This window comes from Thamnophis sirtalis, unplaced genomic scaffold (genome assembly GCF_051295495.1).
Source record: "Thamnophis sirtalis isolate CommonGarterSnake01/CBP01778 unplaced genomic scaffold, rThaSir2_p1.2 scaffold_9, whole genome shotgun sequence".
Lineage (NCBI taxonomy): Eukaryota > Metazoa > Chordata > Lepidosauria > Squamata > Natricidae > Thamnophis > Thamnophis sirtalis.
The window spans coordinates 43,674,881-43,698,408 of NW_028261389.1; the positions used below are offsets into that span (position 1 = coordinate 43,674,881).

Consider the following 23,528-nt stretch of genomic DNA (forward strand, 5'->3'; position numbering starts at 1 on the left):
ATGGAAAATACATGCTGGTTGTTAGATGCCCACATTTTGATAATATGCCTGTGGAGATGCTGTTATGGTCATAAGTTGTAAGTTACTTTTTTCAGTGCTATTCTAACTTTGAATGATCACTAAATGAGTGATTATAATTTGAGGATTACCTGTATAAGAAAACAATGATAATAGTTTTCAATTTTCTGGCAAAGATGCAGTTTTCAAGTGCTATGAGAATGTTGAAAAACATTAAGGCCACATGTATTATGTGTGTGTGTGTGTGTGTGTGTGTGTATGTGTATATATATATATATATATACATACATACATACACATACACATACACATACACATACACATACACATACATACACACACACACACACACACACACACACATATAGCTAGGAATGTGGTTACTCTTCAATATATCACCATCATTCCCATACAAAATCTCTATAAAGTAGTCCATCTGCCATTCTCTCATTTCAGTTTCATCTAAAATCCTGTCATTACTTTCATTCTTCTAATTTTCTTTGCTCCTTGTATAGCCCTTTTAACCTCCTTTCAAACAACTTTGATTCTGTTTTTTTTCTATGTACAAATTTTTAATACTGATCTTTTGCAGAAATAATACTTTTTTTCCCCACCCACATCATTTTTTCACTTCATAGAGCCATCGAACACTTTTAAAAAAATATGACACTACACTTTTGTGTAGTACTTTGCAATATTTTTGCTTTATTTCAACAAGTTTCCATATCTTTCTTTAAATCAACTTTCCCATTCCTTCAAGGGAAACAAATTAATGTTTTTCATTCTGGACTCATACTTTCTTTTCTGACATTCATTCTTTCAGAAATATTTTTTAATGTTTATTTCTTCCTACATACTCTATCATTACCAAGTAATTGTCTGCCCATATTCAGAACTTGGTACTTCCCTCATATCCTTCATTAATTATCTATCTTTCATAAAACAGTCCAATCAGTTATGCTGTTACATTCATTTATTTGCAATGTATATGTGTAGATTTATATTTAAAATTAGATATTCAAAAAAACCTTTTACTAAACAGATCTGAATCTATTAATATTCTTATTTATTCTTAGTTTTGTGAATCACTCAATCATTTTTTTCCATATCATCTGTGTCCCATTCATCCTTGCAATCCACATGCAAGCTAAAAGATAGTATCCCCATCCCTGACTGCATTCATTCACAATATTGGGCAATTTTCTTTCCATCTTTGTTTTTTTATCATTAGTCATGAGAGTATAACATAGAATTATCATCATCTTAAAAATTCCTTCTTTTGTACATACCCACTACAATTTAGATGGTATTGCTTCATATATTATGCTCCTTTTACTCATAATTAAAAGATACTTTCTTTTTCAGGTATATAATCTGCACAATTTGATGTAATATAATTTGATATAATTTAATTTATTGGATGTTGAAGATACCCAATTCTAAAAACTAGATAGCTGACAATATTTAAAATACATATTTTTAAAAACATGACAAAACCACACCAATAAGATTCACAGAAGATTTAGCAGGATATCCATAAGCACCCTAACACATTCCTAGAAACAAAGTTTGGTCTCAAGAGACTTATAGAACATTTGAAGAGTGTGCGCTGTTTATATCTCTGGTGGGCATGGTACTCCACAGGGCAGGGGCTGTGAGAGAGAATATGTGCTTCCTCAGTATCAGAATATAACAATGTTTCAAAGGGGAAGCATGGTTCATGCTGTTTATTCAGTTATATAAGACAGGGGCCACCAACCTTTCGGACCTCAGGGACCAGTAAATTCATAATTTTAAATCCCGTAGACCCCTAATATGAATTTTTTAAAAAGATAAATAATATTTAGCGCAATATTTAAAAAATGCAAATAATTTTTCTGCGGACCACCAAAATTTTCTCATGGAAGACTCTCTGTCCGGAAGACTTTCTGTCCGGCACCTGGCCCACAACCATAGAGCGCACTCCTAGAGCGGCCACTGCTGGAAGTTTGGAAGCTGAGTTTTGGAGTTTGGAAGCCGGAGAAGAAGTTATGTTTGTAGTGCGGCGGGGGTGGAACAGCCACTTGTGCAACCTCCCTCTCCAGCCGGGAAGAGCTCCATGCACTGACCTAGGGGTTATCCCGAATGTGCCAAGCTGTGGGAGCTGGAGAGCGGGCAGAGCGCCACGTGCCTTGGCACCTTAGGGATACCCCCTAGGTCAGTGAATGGCCCTTTGCCCGGCTGGAGAGGGGGTTTGCCGGGCGGTTGCTCATGAGGCGTGGTCACCTCATAGCTGCTTCGCCCCTGAGGCTGTGCCCGGCTCTTCGGAAGCCATTTCGCAAGGGAGCAGCTGCCCAGCAACCCCAAAACAATAAGCCCTCCCCCTATAATAAGCCCAAGGCCATATTTTGTGGGGCAAAAGAAAATAAGACCCTGTCTTATTTTCCGGGAAACCGGGTAAAATTATAAAGTTATTAATATTACATGCACAGATTCAGAAACAGAGATCCAGAGTATCTTGAATATGTTGCTACAATGTTATCACTTAAGTTAGGGTTACCTAACCACCTAGCTGGTGGGTAGTTGCTTGCATGATAATCTTTAAATTAGAAAACAGAATGAGCATGTTTTGAGTAAGACAGGGCTTTGGAGACCTTATGCAACATTAACCAGAATTTAAGAAAAGTGATTGTCACTATGTCCTGTGATTTTGTTATACCTGATAACTTAGTTCTTTCTTTTATTAAAAACACAGGAAAGGCTTGTTCTCAGAGAATCTCAAAATTTCTAAGAAAGAAAGAGGAATCTGTATATTCAGAAAACTTGTAAATGTACATTACTAATCTTAAAATTAAGTTTATTTGTTCCAAGCATAGAGTATGTGTCATACATCAGAATTTAGAGAATTTTTTGTGTTTAATGTAAGCAATGTGGTAACCTGTTGTAATGAGATTGCATAAACTACAGCTGTTTACTAGGGAAGTTGATGTAATTTGCTGTGCTGCTGACAGTTATAAAAATGGACTTGGAACTATTATTTTCTGATTAGGTATTGTTAGCCAATAAATGATTTGGTTAGCAACTAGTTTGTAGTAATTATAGATATTTTCTGACCTCTCAGTTTCTTGATACTAGTAATGTGTCATATTATAAAAAGACAGTTTTTCCCTTATAAAACATCTTATCAATTCACATGAATTCTCAAGATACTACTCTTAACATGATGTAGTGACAACTAATATAATTTATTAAGAGATACTTCTTTTAACTTGTGATGTAATGATCACTAATAGAATATTCAACTTGTCTCTGAATATTGATTGGGTAGTCAAGCTTCTAGAATTACTATTTGAATTGGGAATTCTGCATATGCAGATAGATTTTAATAGATTTTGTAATTTATTTATCATATATATTATTTGCATATTTCTCATATTAATTTTATCAATTGTATTTGGCCTTTTAAGACTTTATTCATTTTTAGATTACAATGCTTAGTATCACAAGATAGCAGTCTATAATTTTTTTGATTTCTAATTCTTTTTTATTCCTGCTTTAAACAGATTTTTGCAAATTTTGCAAAGTTGTATCTAATATACAATTTAGTAAATTTTCCCTTAAGAAAAACTTTTCCTTTCCTAAGTTCACATTTCTCATAGTCTATTTCTTTAGAAGATAAACAAAATCGGTAAGACTTGATGTAAATTAAAGAAAAACCAAATTTTCTTGCTAATTTCAAGAGGACTGACAAATCTCTATTTTATCCAGAAAAATTATTCTACAACAGTTTTATTTTGTATTATAAATGAATTCCACTATACCATTTTTAACAATTTAACAAGTTATTTAGAACAAAAAGTGTTAATGATTCTAATATTTGCTTTAAGCTTGTTCATAGTAATTTCCCAGTTCATTTTTTCAATCTGAGAATTGGTTTATATTTCCTGTACTATTATGAAAAATCATAACTTTTTCTTAAATAGGAATGATAACTAGAGATGCTTTTAAAAAATACCGGTGATTTCTATGGAAAATGATAAGTGGTCTTCATGATAAAGAAAAGAGCTTACATAAGCAAAGTAGGCTTCATAATGAAGACAGTTATTACCGTATTTATCGGCGTATAACACGCACCGGCGTATAACACGCATCCCCCATTTTAACACAAAAATTTGAGTAAAAATTTTTTTCATTAAAAATAAATGACTTGGAAGCTCGGAACTTAATGTTGGATTAAAATTTATAACATTAGAACATGAATTATAACATTAACTCCTCTTAAAAGGCAAATATGAAATGAAAAAACACCTCTTTGAGCAAAAAGTTATTTCCATTTTCTTCCTTATATAATATTTTCTGTTTCAACATAAAGTGCCTTCCTTCCTTCCCTCCCTCCCATCCCTTTCTTTATGTTTTCTTCATGCTTTCTTTTCTTTTTCCTCTGCTCTTTTTAAATCCCCCCCCTTCTTCTCCTCCTCTACATTTAGGTTGGATTAGTTTGTACAACGGTCATCAAACTTCTGAAGTAAAAATAAATAAATAAATCATATTTAAGAAGAAGAAGAAAAAGGAAGACGTTTTTAGTTAAGTCAAACGTTTTAATAAAAGTTTCATCTTTTAAGATTTGTCCAACACATCCAATTGTAACCTTAACAGTAAAGAATATCACCCCAGCTGCTAAAGGTTCAACCAGTCTGAGAACCATTGAAAAGACAACAGTGCAAAATCCAAAAGACACAACTTCCTCACCGCCATTGCTTTGGTACCAAATCTTTGAGGAAGGGGCTCCAGAAAGAAGGAGGAGGAGGAGGAGGAGGAGGAGGAGGAGGGAACCAAAGAGAGGCTTTTACCGAGTCTGCGCCCCACAGCCAGGACCGTCCTTGCGCCTCCAGCCGCGTTTCTTCCCCGCAAAGCCCTTCGGGCAACCCGAGAGTTCCGCTTGACGCCAGAAGGGCTTTGCAGGAAGAAACGCCGCGTTTCTTGTGTGTGTGTGTGTGTGTGTGTGTGTGTGTGTGTGTGTGTCTGTCTGTCTCCGCCATCCCCAACCTCTACACCTTGCAGGACTGCTGCGCCTTTGAGAAGCCGGGGTGGGGGGGAGAGGGGGACGGGAACGACGCCTAACCCCCACCCACACAACCCGGTCCCCGGGAATGCCGCTCCCGCCGTTCAGAAACCGAGGGGGAGAAAAGTTCAAAAGCCGCCGGAGCCAGCTGGAAAAGGAGCGACTTTCCCCATTAGCCGGCGCCCTCCGCCAATCCGCAACGGCCTCGCAAATTAAAAACCGAAGGAAGGCGGCGAGCTCAGCCAAGCGCGGCCAGGCAGCCAGCGGCGCGCACCGGCTTCCCCGCGCAGGGAACTTCTCCGGCGGCTGGGGGGAGGCCGTCAAGCGGAACTCTCGGGTTGCCCGAAGGGCTTTGCAGGAAGAAACGCGGCGTTTCTTCCTGCAAAGCCCTTCTGGCGTCAAGCGGAACTCTCGGCAACCCGAGAGTTCCGCTTGACGGCCTCCCCCCAGCCGCCGGAGAAGTTCCCTGCGCGGGGAAGCCGGTGCGCGCCGCTGGCTGCCTGGCCGCGCTTGGCTGAGCTCGCCGCCTTCCTTCGGTTTTTAATTTGCGAGGCTGTTGCGGATTGGCGGAGGGCGCCGGCTAATGGGGAAAGTCGCTCCTTTTCCAGCTGGCTCCGGCGGCTTTTGAACTTTTCTCCCCCTCGGTTTCTGAACGGCGGGAGCGGCATTCCCGGGGACCGGGTTGTGTGGGTGGGGGTTAGGCGTCGTTCCCGTCCCCCTCTCCCCCCCACCCCGGCTTCTCAAAGGCGCAGCAGTCCTGCAAGGTGTAGAGGTTGGGGATGGCGGAGACAGACAGACAGACAGACACACACACACACACACACACACACAAGAAACGCCGCGTTTCTTCCTGCAAAGCCCTTCTGGCGTCAAGCGGAACTCTCGGGTTGCCCGAATGGCTTTGCAGGAAGAAACGCGGCTGGAGGCGCCAGGACGGTCCTGGCTGTGGGGCGCAGACTCGGTAAAAGCTCTCTTTGGTTCCCTCCTCCTCCCCCTCCTTCCACAGTCTGTGTGACGCTGCCGCCAGGCTGAGATCGGCGTATAACACGCAGGCAGGGTTTAAGCTTCCAATTTTAGTTTTAAAACTGCGTGTTATACGCCGATAAATACGGTATTCAATTCACATGGAACAGAGCTGCCCATACGCCAAGGGTGTCAAACTCGATTTCATTGAGGGCCGCATCAGGGTTGGGTTTGACCTTGGAGGGGGCGGAGTGAGTATGGATGGGGGGGCATAGGGGCATGGACAGCTTGACGTCATTCATATTGGTGCACCTGTGGTGGCCCAAGTGCTCTACAAGAGAAAATGGATTCCTAAGCTCCATTTAGAGCTGCAACAGCCTCCTGCAACCCTCTGCCAGCGAAAATGGAGCTCAGGAGGACCCGCATGTGACCCGCTCAGGAGGACCCGCTCCTGAGCTCCGTTTTCACTGGCAGAGGCACTGCGGGCCAATCCTTTGCTCCTTCCAGGGTCGCTTCAAGGGCCAAATCTAAGCACCCCGCAGGCCGGATCCAGCCCCCAGGCCTTGAGTTTGACACCCCTGCCATATACAATGTTGCATGGAACATTTGGAATGCCTACTTTCATAAATAGGATTATTTGTTTTAGATATGTCACAGAGGTAAGATAAATCCTTGCTCCCACACAAAGTGATTTTTTTTCAGGAAAATATATACATGATTTTTCCCATTTAACCAATGAATACAGTATTAGCAATTTCTTACCTAAACAAAATCACTAAATGTTTAAAGCTGTGGTTTATTCATTAATGAATAAACCAGTTTTAAACATTCATAAATGTTTAAAGCTGTGGTTTATTCATCAGTCATTAAACTGATAAATTATTAGTTTAATGACTGATAATTTGTTAATTTGTGTTTTTCCTCCAAAATGGGATACAGTGTGCATTTTGAATTATCTGCCCCTTTATAGTATAATTTAGTTTTGTTAAGAAGTAGGAAATATAAGCACGAAGTAGGAAATAAAAGCACTATATCAACTATGTGATAGTTGATATAGTGGAGAACTTACAGAAATGACTTGAACAGAAGACAGCCATAGCTATTTTATATCAGCAAATTTATATGGCCAGATATTCAAAAGACAAGAGAAAATATTTTCTCTTCATTTTACTGCTCTATTGGATTAAAAGGCTGACATCTCAGTTGCAACTGCAGTAGTTACTTTTAGTTGGGAAGGGAAAATCTGCTCCTAAGAAATGTATTACTGTAGTCTGTTTTTAATCTACTCAGATGGTCATAAGCATGTTTTTGTTCATTTGCCATGCAGTGATTTCCTGCTGTGATCTGTCTTTTCACCATGATTGCCACGATGAAACAGATTATGTAACATAATTTCTTTGGATATTGGGAAAGTTTGGGATAAAATGTTGTGCTGTAGTACTAAATATTATCAACATATGATTCATGCAAAATATGTTTATAGTGTAGTATATTAAATGCTCTTTGGTATTACCATTGTTTGATACAGAGAATGTCATACATTTCAGTTTCCTATGACTGCAGATAGCAGTCAACTTTTGAAGTCAGTAAACAGGATGCTCGAAATTGAAATAGCAAGTTAACAAAGGAAGTGTTACTGAACCACTTTTTGCTCATGTTTGTTGTTGTTGCATTATGTGCTATGGAGACATTTATTTTATTCCTTTATACCACAGAAATAATTCCTAGTATTAATATAACAAGAATTGGGAAGAGCATGGGAGAAATAAATATTCTTATGACGGAAAAACAAACTTGCTTCATTTATTCCTTTTCCTTTTTATAATTAATTATCTGGGTAGTTATAAATCATGTTTTACTAAATTTAATTGTATTGTTGCATGAAAAGAAGTACCGTATTTTTCTGAGTATAAGACGCACCCTTTTCCCTCAAAAAAGAGGCTGAAAATCTGGGTGCATCTTATACACTGAATACAGCACTTTTTACCTCCTGAAACCCCGCCCCCTTCACCAAAATGGCCGTGCAGAGTCTTTAGGAGGCTTATAGAGTGCTCCTGGGGGCTGGGGAGGGCAGAAATGAGCGAAAAACAGGCCATTTTTTGCAAACATTTGTCAGCCTCCAGGAGCACTTTATAAGCCTCTTAGAGGCTATCCATGCACTTTTTTTTTTTTTTACAAAAAATGGCCCCTTTTCACAAAAAGTGGGCCATTTTTTGCTCATTTTTGCCCTCCTCCAGGAGCACTCTACAAACCTCCTAAAGGCTATTCATGCCCTTTGTTAAAAAAAGAAAACAGGCCCATTTTTTGGAAAATGGCCTGTTTTGGGGTGGTCTGCTTTTTTAAAAAATTTGTCTCTTCAAAATCTTGGTACGTCTTATACTCTGGTGTATCTTATATGCTGAAAAAAATATGGTGTGTGCAAGGTAGATGGATTGCTGCAGGAGGTTTTCTGGTTTCTTTGTGTCCTTACTTCCCTTCTGTTTAATTGTTGCATTTACTGTTAATATTCCAGAACAATATTTTTCATCCTCAACAACTTTAAGATGTATGAACCTCAACTCTCAGAATTTTCCAACCAACATGAAATCCATACATTTTAAATTGCTGAAGATGAAGGCATTGTTCTAGATTTAGAACAAGGTTTTTTTTTAAAAAAAATTAAATGTTATAACATATAAAAATTCCGTTTTCAGTTAAACAGTGTGTTTTCTGCGTACAAATCGTTTTAGGAAATAATAATCAAAGTGTTTACAACAGTGTTTGTTAGATTGGTATTAGTTCTATAATAATAATAACCACCACCACCACCACCAGAGGGCATTTGGGCTGCTTTTCTCTCCTCCATACCTGACCCTGCCTTCCTGTCACCAAAGAGCAGCTGGGCTGCCATGGCTGGGCTTGGATGGCTATGTCCCTATGGTTATGGGATTACTGTCTTCGAATCGGTAGTAATTTAGCCACCACTGATCACCAATAATGAGAGGAAAACAACAAAATTCTACACCGGATCAGTAGTTGCCCGGGTCAATAAGGTCCGCATCAGATGATATGGCTCCTGGTCATCTGTTGAAAATTGGACTAAAGGACTCAGTTGTTACTACTGGGAAACCAGGGCATGCAATTGCAAAGCGACTGAAACAAAAGCGCAAAATCTGGGCAACTGAACAAAATTGCGAAATCATCAAATGTTACTACCAGGCAGAACCAACAGCCAGGGGATTTCAAAAAAGAATGATGCAACTGTGGAAGACAAAACACCTGAAAAATGACATAACTGAACAACGATTCATGGATCAAAGACGTTTCATCATCCATAATAAAGTTTTTACAGATGTGGAAATGCAACATTTAGAAACATTGGCTAAAAAGAAAACAACAAGGAATGATGAACAAGCTGAAGAAATTGTTCCAACACCTGAACAAACTGGCCAACCAGCGGAAGAAACCAATAAACCGGATGAAGATCCTCCTGTGCAACAACTCAAAAGTGTAGAGCTAAATGATCTAGTGAAAATATTGAAAGAAAAAAATTGAAAATCACTTCAAAGAAAACACAGAAAGAAAAAGACTGCTGGCCATTCATTAAGTGCATAGCAAATGAGTGAAAGATCTACCATATTTTCCGGAAGACACACCTTTTCCCCCCAAAAAAGAGGGTAAAAATTTGGGTGTGTCTTATACACTGAATGTATCCACCCCATCAGAGGCCAAAAACATAAGGCATGGAGGAAGAGATGGTCTGTGGCAATCCCTGCAGCTTAGAACAGCTGATTGGGGGTATTCCGGCTGTCTGATCCACCCACCAATCAGCTGTGCTGAATCAGGCTGCAATAAGTGCTAATGCTGCTGGTCAGAGTTTGTAGCAGCAATCGCATTCAGAAAGCACACACAAGCAACTGATTCAGCAGGATTCAAAATAATAATAATATACAATACAACACCAAAAGCAGGTTTTCCAAGGTAGCAGTAAATACAAGCAAAACACAAGCAATTTCACTTTCAGCTCTCAGCTAAACCAGGCTCCTTCCTGTCTCCTTGTTGCTCACACAGCAAATAGTGTTTCAGAGTCCAAATAGCCCTCATTGGCTGACTTAGTTGCAATGCCTATTAATTGGCTGGCCTTGTTACCATGTATTCCAAGTCATGCAGAGGCATAATTTTTTTTCTTTTCATTTTCCTCCCCAAAAACTAAAATGCATCTTATACTCCAAAAAATATGGTAAATGCCATGAACAACATTTTCTCCTGTGCACCGCTTGGAGAGTCCAAGCAATGGGTTATTTCAGTCTGCTTGCCCTGGACTGAGAAGTCTTTTCCCTGACCACGCCTCCTTGCATGGCTATGTTCTCCAGAAAAAATTCTCAGTCCAGCCCAATCGGATTGAATTCTGTGAGCTCCAGCTACTTGGTTTTTTTCCCTTTGGCTTGGACTCTCCATTCTGGTCTTTTCCCTTTTTAAATCTTTTTTCCTTTCTTCCTCTTTCTTCCTTGTCCCTGAGCAGCCTGGATTGCTGCATTTGAGCCTCTCGGAGGCTGGGAGGCAGACAGTGAGTGGGGGAGGGCTCTTCAGGCCGCGTTTTCACAGCCAGCTTCGGAGGCCTGCCGCTTGCCTTTTAAGGGTGCGGCGATCGGCGGTGAGGCTTCTAGGACTCGCAGCAAGGCGGCGCTTGCCATAATTTGTTGTTTTATCGCAGTTTTTTCGTTTCTGGTCCCAGCAAGGCCTAACCTGCTGCGGAGGTGAGCGAGACCAGCGGTTTTAGCCGCATTCGCTCCACGCTCGTCCTCCTTTCCTCCCACACTGTTGCAGTGGCCATTTTGGGCGAAGGTGTTCTGCGCCCTTTTATGCCCAGGCCCACCGCTTCAGCTCCATCTCATCGGGCAGCTGCTGGGTGAACAGGGGGTACAGCGGGGGTCCTCAACTATTCCTCAACTGTTCCTCTGCCATCATCATCGATCGCCATGCAGCGCTAGCGCCAGTGCTATCCGTGGCCTGCACTCTGGCTCAGAGAGGCTCCCGGGGCCTGCATGATTGGCAATTTAAATTTCCCCCCTTTTTCTTCGCAGGCACCTGGGTTTTCCTTTGGTTCCCCGATTAATCTTGTGGTTTGCACTGCAGATCCCTTGGCCTCCACCCCCTCTGCTCTCTCTCTGGCACTCTCTCTCTGTACCATGTATTTATGTTCATGTGATTTTTGTGATTTATGTTTCCTCTTTATTCCTTTGTTGCAGAGTAGCCAGTCAGAGCTTCCAGTTCTCCTGCCACCTCCCTGCACTTGTCTGTTCTACCTGTGTGATCATTCACCATGGATCCCTCTACTTCAGGTTCTTTCGCTGGTAGACAGGGTCCCCTGCAGGTTCCAAGCGAGGCTTTCCCCCCCCCCGCTATGGAGGATGGTTCAGGCAGGGTTAGGGTGGTCAGCCAGGGTAAACACCCCAAGATCCCCTCTGTGGCTGAGGCTAGGGATGCCGAAAGGCACCAGAGGGCCCTTGAGAAGCAGTTTGAGAGGGCTAGATGCTTGGCGGAGAAGGAAATCCCCCCATCTTCTACTCCTGGGGGATCTTCAGCCCTGCCCCCTCCCAGGGAGGACCCCGCGGTCTTGTTGGCCGAGAAGGTTGAGTCGCAGGATTTATCTCCTAAATAAATGGGAGATCCTTGGCTCCCTCTTCTCCAACTCCTTCCTGGTCCTATAACCAGGGGCCAGCCCCTGTGGAACCTTACAGGTCCAACCCTCCTGCATGTCCTTTTCCTCTTCAAGAGGAGCCTGCTGATCTGGATATGGATTCGGATTCTGACTTCGAGTTATCCCCTCACATGCAAGGGGTGGTGGCCAGGGCCATTGCAAAGGGCATCGAGGCTGTCATGTGGAAGCGCGAACTTCCATCCTCAGGCCCTCCTCAGCCTGCTCAGGCTGGCCCTCCCCCGCCAAAGCGTGTGCGCCACCCCTCTCTTGAGTCTTCCGAGGTCAGTGAGGCCTCTGCCCTTGAGGACCCTGGCCAGGATCTCCTTCAGATGTCTGATGATGAAGACCTCCCTTCCGACGCCCCAGCCTTTTCGGGCCTTTTCAAGCCCAGCCTATTCAAATCAATCCTACACAAAGTGAAGGTGGCTACCGGAGAAGGGGTTAAACCCACGCCAGCTCCAGCCCCACCAGGGGCTGCTCCAGTGAATCACAATGCTGCCATGTTTAAGGTTCCTCCTTCCCACCAGCAGTTGGTACCAATTCCCAAACTCTTCCTTGATCTTATACAACGTCAGTGGAGTCAACCAGCCACCTCATCCTCCCCCAGTGGGGTGGACAAACTGCTGTATATCATGGAGCCCACCCTGGAGGACCTCTTGGTCCTGCCAGAGGTGGATCCTCCTATCACGGCTCTCACCTCTAACACACCCCTCCACGCGGACCTTTTAGAAGGGTTCAAAGCGGAGGACAAAAAGGCGGAGAAGGCCTGCCACAAGACCCATCTTGCGGCGGCCTGGGCCATTAGAGCGGCCTCCTCCACCTCATTCTTTAATAGGACTGTTGTGATCTGGCTGCGGGAACTCCAACACAAGCTCCCGGTTGATGATGCTCGTCTTCACCAGGACGTGGCTAAGACGGTTGCAGCAGCCCAGTATGCTGCGGATGCTTCACTTAATGCCACCAAATTTGCGTCCAAAGCCCTAGCGTCGAATGTCATTTCCCGACGCCTCATTTGGCTCCGCCACTGGCAGGCAGACCAAAAACACAAATGGAAGCTGGCCGCTGCACCCTTCAAGGGTGCCAAGCTGTTCGGGGAGGTGTTGGACCCCTTCCTCATAGAGTCCAAGGACAAGAGGAAGGTCTTGCCCTCTACTTCCAAAAAGCAGGACCACAAATCCTCCCACTACCATAGAAGGCAATCCTTTCGTGCCTCCGAGCCCTCCATATCTGCCGCCTTTAATCCTTCCAACAGACCCTCGGGCCAGTCAGGGGAGAGGGCGCAGGAGAGGTCTTCCTTTTGAGACAGGGGGAGGCAGCAATATGGGTTCCGTAAGTTCAACCGCGGTGGGGCCTCCAATAGGCCTTTCCGCAAGTCCAAGTGACTCCCTGATGTCGTCTCCTATAGGGGGTCGACTCCAGTTGTTCGCCTCCCGTTGGGCCCAGATGGCGGAGGACGCCTGGGTGCTTCAGACCGTCAGGGAGGGCCTCTCCCTGGAGTTCCTTTCCCTTCATCCCAGAAACTTCATCAGGTGCCCCACTCCCTCCTGTCCCGTGAAAAGGGAGCAGATGGACCAGGAGGTCCTTCACCTCCTGGAGATAAATGCTATTGCAGGTGCCCCCCGGGCAGGAGGGGAGGGGATATTATTCCATCCTCTTCCTGGTGCCCAAGAACTCGGGGGGTGGGGGTCCATCTTGGACCTCAAGAATCTCAACCGGTTCATTGCTTACCGGAGGTTCAAGATGCAGTCCCTCCAGTCCATCCTGGCGGGGATCCGCCAGGGAGACCTCTTGACTTCTATCGATCTAAAGGAGGGGTATCTCCATATTCCCTTGTTGCAGTTGCTGGGGAAGATGATTTCGTGCCTGTCGATTGTTCCCTGGGCCCGGCTCCACTCAAGGGCTCTGCAGTGGCTACTTCTGCCCCACCAGAGAGCCAACAGGAGCAACTCGAGCATGCTGATTCCCGTCCCTCCGACCGTGAAGAGGTCCCTCCGATGGTGGACATCGCCTGCGATCCTCAAGGGACACCTCTTCAGGGAGCCCGATAGGGTGGTCGTCACCACCGACGCCAGTCTCTCCAGCTGGGGAGTGCATCAGGGCCAACTCGTAGTTCAAGGCAAATGGTCTGCATCGGAGTCCCACTGCAGCATCAATCTTCTAGAGCTGAGGGCGGTGAGGTTGGCCCTTCGTCGTTTCCATCTGTCGATTCGCTGACGTCACGTCCTGATGATGGACAATGTGGCCACCAAGGCGCACATCAACCGCCAGGGTGGCACCAGATCCAAGCGGCTGATGGCAGAGGTGGAAGCACTGGGCCGCTGGGCAGAGCGCCACCTGGAGTCCATCTGCTCCAATCACATCTCGGTCATTGACAACATCCGCGCGGACTGGCTCAGCAGGACTACCACTGACCCTGCCAAGTAGCAACTCGACCCGGCCCTCTTACGCCGCCTGACCTGCAGGTTCGGTCTGCCACTGATAGACCTCTTCGCCACCAGGAAGAACGCCCAACTGGAGAGGTTCTCCCAATTTCTGACCCCGGGAACAGAAGGAACAGACGCTTTGCGTTGCCACTGGCCCCGGGGTCTGCTCTACGCCTTCCCTCCTCTTCCTCTCCTGCCGCAAGTCCTATCCAAGATCATCGCGGAGGAGGCGGAAGTGATTCTCGTGGCTCCCCATTGGCCCCGGAGATCGTGGTTCGCCGACCTGGTCAGCCTGTCGGTGTCCCCTCCGTGGTGGATCCCTCCGAGTCAGGTCTCCCTCCACCAAGGGGTCGTTGTCCATCCGGAACCCCAGTGGCTGCAGTTGGCCGCCTGGCACTTGAGGGGGACCTGCTGAGGAACGAAGGTCTCTCGGAGGAGGTGGTATGCACCATACAAGTCGCTCGGCGTCCCTCCACGACGAGAATCTACGATGCCACGTGGGCCTCCTTCGCCAGATGCTGTGAGGACCGTCTCATGGATCCAGTTACTGCTCCTGTGTGCTGTGTTTTGGACTTCTTGCAAGGGGGCCTTGAGAAGGGGTTGTCCCCGAATATGCTGCAGCGCCAGGTGGCGGCCTTGTCCACTGTCTGGTCCGGGGATCCTTCCTTGTCTCTCAGCAAGGTCCCCAGGGTACGCTGTTTCCTGAAGGGCGTCTCGAACCTACGTCCGCCCGCCATCCATCAATACCCCACCTGGCAGCTGTCCATCGTGCTCCAAGCGCTCACCGCTCCACCTTTCGAGCCTCTGCGTTCCATTTCTCTTCGTCACCTCACGCTGAAGACGGCCTTCCTGATAGCCAACACCTCTGCCCGCTGTATCTCCAAGTTGGCGGCCTTGTCAGTTCGTCAGAACCTTTGCATTGTTCATCCCGACAGGGTCGTTTTACGACTCGATCCTTCCTTCATTTCGAAGGGCAACACCCGCTTTCATAGACCTTCAGGGCCCGCCGAACATCCAGTGTGTGCCAAGAGCACTCACGCGCATGGGAAGGGCCCGGGCAGAAACTCGGCAAGATGACTTCTTGTGCCCTATGAAAGCGGGTGTTGCCCTTCGAAATGAAGGAAGGATCGAGTCGTAAAACGATCCTGTCGGGATGAACAATGCAAAGGTCCTGACGAACCGACAAGGCCGCCAACTCGGAGATACAGCGGGCAGAGGTGTTGGCTATCAGGAAAGAAGTCATCTTGCCGAGTTTCTGCCCGCGCCCTTCCCATGCGCGTGAGTGCTCTTGTCACACACTGGATGTTCGGCGGGCCCTGAAGGTCTACCTCCACCGGACCTCAGAATTCTGTCAGTCTGAGGCCTTGTTCATATCTTTCCAGCCTGGTTCTCTGGGCAAGAAGGTCGCCTCCACCAGCGTGGGAAGATGGTTGAGGGCATGCATTGCCTCCGCCTACGAGGGCCAGTCTCGGGTGGTTCCACGTAACATCACTGCCCACTCTACGAGGAGCGCCGCCACCTCAGTGGCCTGGGCCTCCCAGGCTTCGATCGAGGAGATCTGTTGGGCGGCCACATGGTCTTCACCTTCTCCTTTCGTCAGACATTACAAGCTTGATGTATTTGCCTCGGCTGAGGCGGCCTTTGGCAGGAGAGTGCTCCAGGTGGTTGTTCATGCGAATGAATCCCGGGACCTTCTTTCTGCCCGCCCCGATGGACAGTAACTTGGGTATGTCCCATTGCTTGGACTCTCCAAGCGGTATACAGGAGAAAGACCATTGGCTTACCTGAAAGGTCCTTCTCTGTGCACCGCGGGAGAGTCCAACCCACCCAGTTTGTCCCGGGATACGTGGTGACATTGTCTCCTGCCTTGAACTTGATCTCCTTTTATGTCATCCTCATGGTCTAGACTATTCTATTTTTTCTGGAGAACGTAGCCACGCAAGGAGGCGTGGCCAGGGAAAAGACTTCTCAGTCCAGGGCAAGCAGACTGAAATAACCCATTGCTTGGACTCTCCCGCGGTGCACGGAGAAGGACCCTTCAGGTAAGCCAATGGTCTTTAACTTCCATCCCATCCAGCACACTACGTGAAACAAATCAATTAATGTACAGCACAGCCACCATTATAATTGTAGAATTAGGTTATAAAATGCCAAAAAAGAAACCCACTGAAACACCAAAGTGGAAAATTCGACTTGAAAATAAAATCAGAAAACTACGAGGAGATGTCAGCAATTTGAAATACTTGCAAGAAGGAAAACTAAAGAATGAAAAGCTGAAAAATAATTTATGCAAAAAATATAACCTGGAGAAAAAAACAATAACGGAAATCATGGAAGAACTAAAACAGTGTGTAATAGCTACAGCAAAGAAAATAGAAGGATACGAAGGACGAATAAAACAATATTGTGAAAGTGTCCACTCTGAAAAACCCAGTGGAATACAACAAAACTGCCTCCTGGATCAAAGATATTCAACAACAAACAACACAAAACAAAATAGAAAATATTGTAATAACAACTGACATGGTTGCAAAACAGCAAAAAGGTCAAGAACTGGAATCCACCTGGCCTGGATGAACTGCATGGATACTGGCTAAAACACCTACCAGCCTCCATCATCGCATGGCCACTCAATTTGATGAAATACTTCAAAATGCAACAAGCAAAGAATGGTTAACAGCTGATTGAACATATTTGATAATGAAAGATCCAGAAAAGGACACAGAACCAAGCAACTATCGCCCAATTACTCCCTTGTATCATGAGTCCTTTTCTTATATTTACATGTTTCTAACTTCTGTTTTTATTAGCTAACCATTGATAAAATAAGTCCCATGTCAAAAAGTATTCACTTTCTTTCTTTCTTTTCCTTAATTGTAAGTGTTAGTCTATCCATTTCGGCACATTCTAATATTTTGAATCACATTTTCATCTGTAGGGATCTCTTTACTTTTCCATTGTTGTGCAACTACTGTGTTTCCCCGAAAATAAGACAGGGTCTTATTTTCTTTTGCCCCCCCCCTGAAATATTGGACTTATTTTCAGGGAGGCCTTATTATTTTTGAGGTGCAGGAAGCGGCGAGCATAGTCACCTCATGGCTGCTGCTGGGTTGCAATATTTTCAGGGAGGGTTTATTTTCGGGGGAGGGCTTATTTTAGAGCATGTGCTCAAAAGTCCGATTGGGCTTATTATCCAGGGAGGTCTTATTTTCGAGGAAACAGGGTACAATTCTAGCTGCAGTTAATACATGTAAAATTAAATATATATTCCCCTTGTTATACTTATCAGGTAAAATGCCCAACAAAAATATTTCTGATTTTCAATCTGTATGTTGCTTTATCAGTTTTTTCAACCATGTATGTATTTTTGTCCAATATATTTTTGCTTTTGGGCATCACCACATATGATAATACGAACCAGGTATCCGATGACATTTCCAACATTTAGCGGACTTTTTAAAAACTTTTTCAGGCCACCAACAAAAACATTCCAGAACCCCTATTTAAGAGACAAATCACTTAGCAATAAAATACTAGTACGGTAATAAAATGAAACTTTTACTCACTTTATTTATACAAATTTATATATTTAAATTATTTAAATTTTACAGAAATGGATGCCCCAATTATAGCACTAGAATTTGTTCCTCTTTTATTCACCTGTTGGCAATTACTAGCTTATAAATGATGATCCATATCTTAAAAATGTTATAATGACATAAATATGTATTAGGCCAAATAAAAAAAACAAGCTAAAATATGCATATGCGGAGGATGAGGATGACAGTTTAATATTATAAAGTTGAAAATTATGCAGCAGAATCATCAATGGTGATGTCACTTAGAAAGCTTTTACTTATAAATGCTAATAGCATGTCATGCATAAACATGACATACATCAGAATCAGAAATAATGGATTCATATAGTTAAATTAAGTTGGATTTTTTCCCACACTATAATGGCTTTGCTGAGGCCACTTAAGCACTCATCCTCTTCCTCTTTGCAAATATGTCTATTCTGGAGGAAATCTCACTACTATAGGATTTGAAGCACATATACACTACAGTTAGGCAGTTGAATCCTACATTTCAGTATTAATTCCTTTATAGCTAAGTGGACTTAATCCTAAATAAATTTGCACAAGATACTGCCTTAATAAATAAGCTAACCAATTGGGGACATACTCATAAATACCCAGAAATGGGTCTGCAACATAAAAAGAGATACATTGCTTCCAGGAATGTGTAGTTCTTGGGCTTTTAACCTTTTTAAAAATCATCCTGTCTCTTTTTACTTCTTTTAGGATAAAGTGTAATAAGATTTAAATCAGGAAAAAGGGACTCATCCTGATTGATTTTATGCTGCCAAGTAAATCAGAAACTCACTGGATTTTAAGCTCTCTCTGTGGGGTTAGGATTAGAGTTCCTCACCATCCAAAAGCAATAGTCCCTTTTAACTTTCTCACCTACCCTTTAAAATAGCATTTTCTACTTAATGCCTTGGAACATTTTTTTTATAGTTCGGAGGTAGGCAGGAAATTGGCTGTTGTATATGTGGGTGTGGGAAGACAGAAAAGAGAAAATTTAAGTGGTGGTGATGGAAAGACAACCAGCTGCTTTCTGCATGAATTGTTTGCAGTTTTGACAATAAACTTTGGAGATATTCAAGTAATCCATTTAATTAATCTAATTGGACCCTTCAGAATCAGCAAGCTCTAGAAATGAAAATTTATACAAAAGCCTGTTAATTGTCTTCCCAATTAGAAAATGAATGTTATTTGCATTGTCGTATCATTGCCTTTTTGAAGGAAATCTTATTATACATCTGTATCTTTTTTAGGTGGGATCTCTTACGCCATTATCCTTCAAAGAAGCTTCATTTTCTCTATCAAATACTTCACAGTTATTCCCTCCCTCCTTTTTTTGATAGACTGAAGAATGAAAGTACTTTAATGGAAAGGAAAGTTGTGCCCACAGGATGGAAATTGCTTCTTCATTTGAGGGGGACTCTGATAGAGCTTCGGTGAGTAATTTCATACAAAGTAGTTGGCAAATAATACATCCATAGAGAAGGAATTTCCAAAAATATATCATGTGTACAAAACTACAGTATACTCCTTTCTATAATTAATTTTAACCAAGGTCTACTTTTAGATAAGCGCTCTATGTTGTTGTTCAAAATAGTTCCACAACTGTGTTAAGATTCTTCCATTCAAAGCAGGCATATTTTATTCATGCATCTCATAAAATTGTTGATTTTATACAACAAGTAAAGGGGGAGAAGTATTTAACTGGATCTTCTCAAATGTTACTGGATTTATTTTTGGCAATGAACTCAACTTGATTCCAAAAATTCCTTTTGGAGAACTTCTAGCAAAGCCTGAACTATTGGTTGTAAAAGAATTCCTTGTGAATTCCAAATATAATTATTGCAACGGTATTTCGCAAATCAATCTCGAGGCTATAAGTATGTTCACTGAGTAAAAACTGAGGTCTTTTCATTTGTCCATTATGATTCTTAGCTGGATCCATTGTTATGTCTCTTAGAGGAGGCACTACACCGAAGAGAGGAAGTCTGAAAATAAGAGATTGTCCTATAATCAAAATTACTGGTATATGGCTCAGTATAGGCCATGAACAGGAAATCTTTTGCTCAGCTTCAGTTAATGTGCCAATAGTAGCCTTACATATAGCAGAATAAACTTGCAAGAGTGTGTTGTGCTTTTATCATCTTATAGGTGATGTACTTGCATCACTATTGCAGTGTCTACTACATAGAGCTGCCTTTAAAAACCCCTGGAAGACTACATTTGGTGCAAAATGTGGCAGCACTCATATTGGCAGGTAGTGATCATCAGGGACATAGAACACTTTTAATGCTGAATTGCATTTATAAAATTCTTTTATAAAGAATTTTACATTCATCTTTGTTAAATTTCATTTACTAATTTTTTAAGATCATTTTTCTAACCAGTTAAGATCATCTTGAATTTTATTCCTGTGTTCTCTAAGTCAGCGGTCCCCAACCTTTGTGACTTGGTGGCCTGGCTTGGAGAACAGAGGGGAACTGGGCTGTGTGAACAGTGGGCTGATGTGCATGTGTGCGTGCGCGCAGCTTGACTTGTGCAAGTTTAGATGTGTAAGCGTGAGCACACGTGCCAGCCCCATCGCTCATGTGGCCCAGTTCCGAATAGGCCAGTGATCCTCAGTCTTTGCAGTTTGGTGCCTGGACTGGGGGAGAGGAAGTGGGCTACTCAGCTGGTTTGTGTTTTGCAGATTTGTTAAGCATTTTCTCCACCTTTTCATCCGTTAGTAAGCTATATTTAGGAATGCAAGAGTTCATAGTGCCCCATTTTGCACTCCACTTAACATCTTACTATAATAGATGGAAAATTGTTGATGAGAATAGCAAATATTAAGTTGAAAGCTTTAATATTTCATTTAAATCATACCTATTTACCATGATAAGGTATTTCACATCAATGAGACAATTTCACTAAAGGTCCAAACAGATTTTAATGGTAGATAGGCAAGACCTCTATGACTGATCCTGAAGTCAGGTATTCATTCAGGAAAGTGGGATCCTTCAAATAGTCTACAGAAAGGTAGTTTGCATTTTTAAGATGGACATCTGGCTTTTTAAACTTTGCTCAGAAGATATACTAGTATCCATTGAACCTCATATCAGATCACTGTTATATGCTCTAATTACCTATCTGTCTTAAGCTTAGCATTGCCTGATCTGTCTTCCAGTACTGTGTTGCATAGAATGTTTTCAGTAGTTTAGACTAAAATTAAATCTGCGTGTGAACTGTAGTGATAAATTATTGCTTTTGTCAGGATAAAAGTCTCTAAAAAATATTATCACTTGAAATTTGACTTAAGAAATTTCAAACTATGTACTTGGAATTCAAACTTGCAAAATTCGTTTTTTAAAAATCTTAAATTATTTAGAATTTGAGTATATTTTAATTGGAATCCCCTTGAATAAATCAAACAATCTTTTTACAGCTTCAATATTTATAAATAATGTTTCTTTCTTGACACCATATACTATTAAATATGAAAGTAATCCACAATGGCTTCCCTTCAATACTCATAATTTTTATGGGATATTTATAAGATGGCTAGGGATGAAAATTGTTGGGAAAAGTTTAGTGAAAAGGTTTTTTTTACTTTTCCTTGAATGATGACAGTCATATCTCAAATGTAGAAAAGGTTTAAAGATGTATCGTGTCTTATCATGTCTGAAAAGTTATTCAAGACACCAACATGGGAAGTAAAGATTTTCTTATGGAGATGAGTCTTTTACAATGAAATAGAGCATTTCTTATGTGAAACCTCATATAATCAGTGGAGTTAATAAAATTAGCTGTAACTAAAAGACCTATTAGGCTAAAATAAATATTTGAAGGCAGTTTTATAGATTATTTATTATTTACCTATGTATACTGACTATACAGCTGTGAAAAAATGGCTTCTCCATTGGCTTTCTTTTCGTAAAATAAATGATGACATAGTGTAATATATCATATGTTGTTTGCTTGAACTTGTATTTATCTTTTTTAAAGAACTGCTAAGGATCAGATTATTTTTACTATGTCTTCATAAACAAACCATAGAATTCAAAGAGGGTATTCTTTCTTTTTCACATGACTGTATATTTAGGGAAGCTGGAAGAAAGTGAGCATTGTTTTAAAACTGGAGAAAGGAACTTCAGCAGACTGCTGTACTCTTAATAGCTGAAAATGCAAAGGCTCTGCAAGTAATAAAAATCATTGAACAGAATAAAAAACACGAGGCTTACATATTCAGAACTTGAACATTCCATATAGAAAATTCAGATTATGTAGTAACTCTCCATTATTCATGTTATCAACATCATTGAAACATAAGCTGTAAAAAATTAATTCAGTACAGTGTTTCCTATTTCTACTCCTTGTCCCTCTTGCTGCCCTCACCCCCACCTCACCAGCTGATTTTCTCCCCATGTGAGAAAAACCCAAAAGAATCTTTTTTGCTGTTAAGTGAACATGGCAGTTGTTAAGTGACTGGTCATTAAGCGAGGACTACCTGTATTCTAACTTTAGTTCATCACCTTAGCCTATTGGTTCACTGTATTCCATAACTGTGTTTTTGCATCTTGGCTTTACTTCATCTATCCATCCAGCTATCCATCTCTATTCTAAATTCTATGTCCTCCTTATTCTATTTCAATCTCCTAATTTCATTTAAAATTGAATATATTAGCAATAGCAATCTTAATTCTACTGACAATATTCTCTAAGGCACCTGAAGGATAGGATAGCTTGGAGTGGAAATTGAGTCATGTGGTACATACATCTTCATACTGCTCAGCATTAACTGCAAGGTAAGCTGCCTCATTTTATCCAGTTTCCAGGTAGCCCTGTTTGCAAGGAGGATTATTTTCTTTGATTAATAAAGCATGTTACCAAATTCCATTTCCTCTTTATAGAATGCTTAAAATAAGTTATTTGAAATTTAGCAAGGTTGGTTATCTTTCCCTTCAGTTATCAGTTTCTCTTTCTTTACCCTTTGACTTCCCACTCAACATATAGTGTATATTGGAAATTCACAAAGAAATTCCTTTTCGGGTTTAGGGGGTTTGTATTTTGTGGTTGGTGTTAACTGAAAAGTGTCTATTTCTCCATACATAGGATTATAGGGTTTGCATGTTTGGAAGATTTGTGTTTAATGGCTTGTGTTTTGCTTCCATTTAATGGTCTCTGTTTTCTTCCAGTTTAATTATTCAGTTTAAAATATTTCCATCTTCATTTGCTGAATTTGGTGCAACGGAAAATATATATAAGTAGCAACAGTGATTTAGTTGTTGTTAAATTGAAGGCAAAGTGCTTATATTCATTCATTCATTCATCTTTAATATACACTATATTGCCAAAAGTATTTGCTCACAACTGATTCTGATTATGTGGATGGGTGAGTGAATACTTTTGGCAATATAGTGCATATTGGATGTACTTTTAAATTCATCCTTGATGAAGTATTTTCTTTCAAGTTTCTAAAAATAAGTATAGCCATTCTTCATTCCTAATTTCTCTGACAGGTAACACTTGGAGCAGGAATATTATATGATGAATAAATTAAGAACTTTAGGAAAAATATGAATTTCCAAATAGTATTAGCCTTACCATTACAGTAATAAGCTAATAATTACTGTAGTTTTGCTAAATATACTTAACTCTGCTTTTTTAAAAAAAAAAATCTCCATTTTGAAGCTAAGTATTTTTGTTAAAAAAAACTATCAAATTTGATATGCATGTTGTCTTTTTAGTTTTAAACTAACCTACTATTTTTCTTGTTCTTTTCTTTTTGTTATATCTGCTTTGTTCCTCCTCCTTCTCTTTTCATTTTGGCCTGGATA

The 23,528-nt window shown here is 41.9% G+C and overlaps 1 protein-coding gene across 3 annotated transcripts in view; it reads left to right on the forward strand.

Moving 5' to 3' along the window:
- Positions 1–23,528, forward strand: part of OSBPL8 (oxysterol binding protein like 8) — a 95,300-nt gene that overhangs the window by 4,173 nt on the left and 67,599 nt on the right. For 2 of the 3 annotated variants that reach the window (XM_087723415.1, XM_014061927.2), the window contains exon 2: positions 19,056–19,148. In XM_087723415.1, coding sequence (XP_087579541.1) covers positions 19,104–19,148 — 45 coding nt within the window. In that variant the 5' untranslated portion in view covers positions 19,056–19,103. Of the gene's footprint in view, positions 1–18,965; positions 19,149–23,528 lie in introns of all 3 variants that reach the window. The other variant, XM_014061928.2, reaches the window with a different exon arrangement.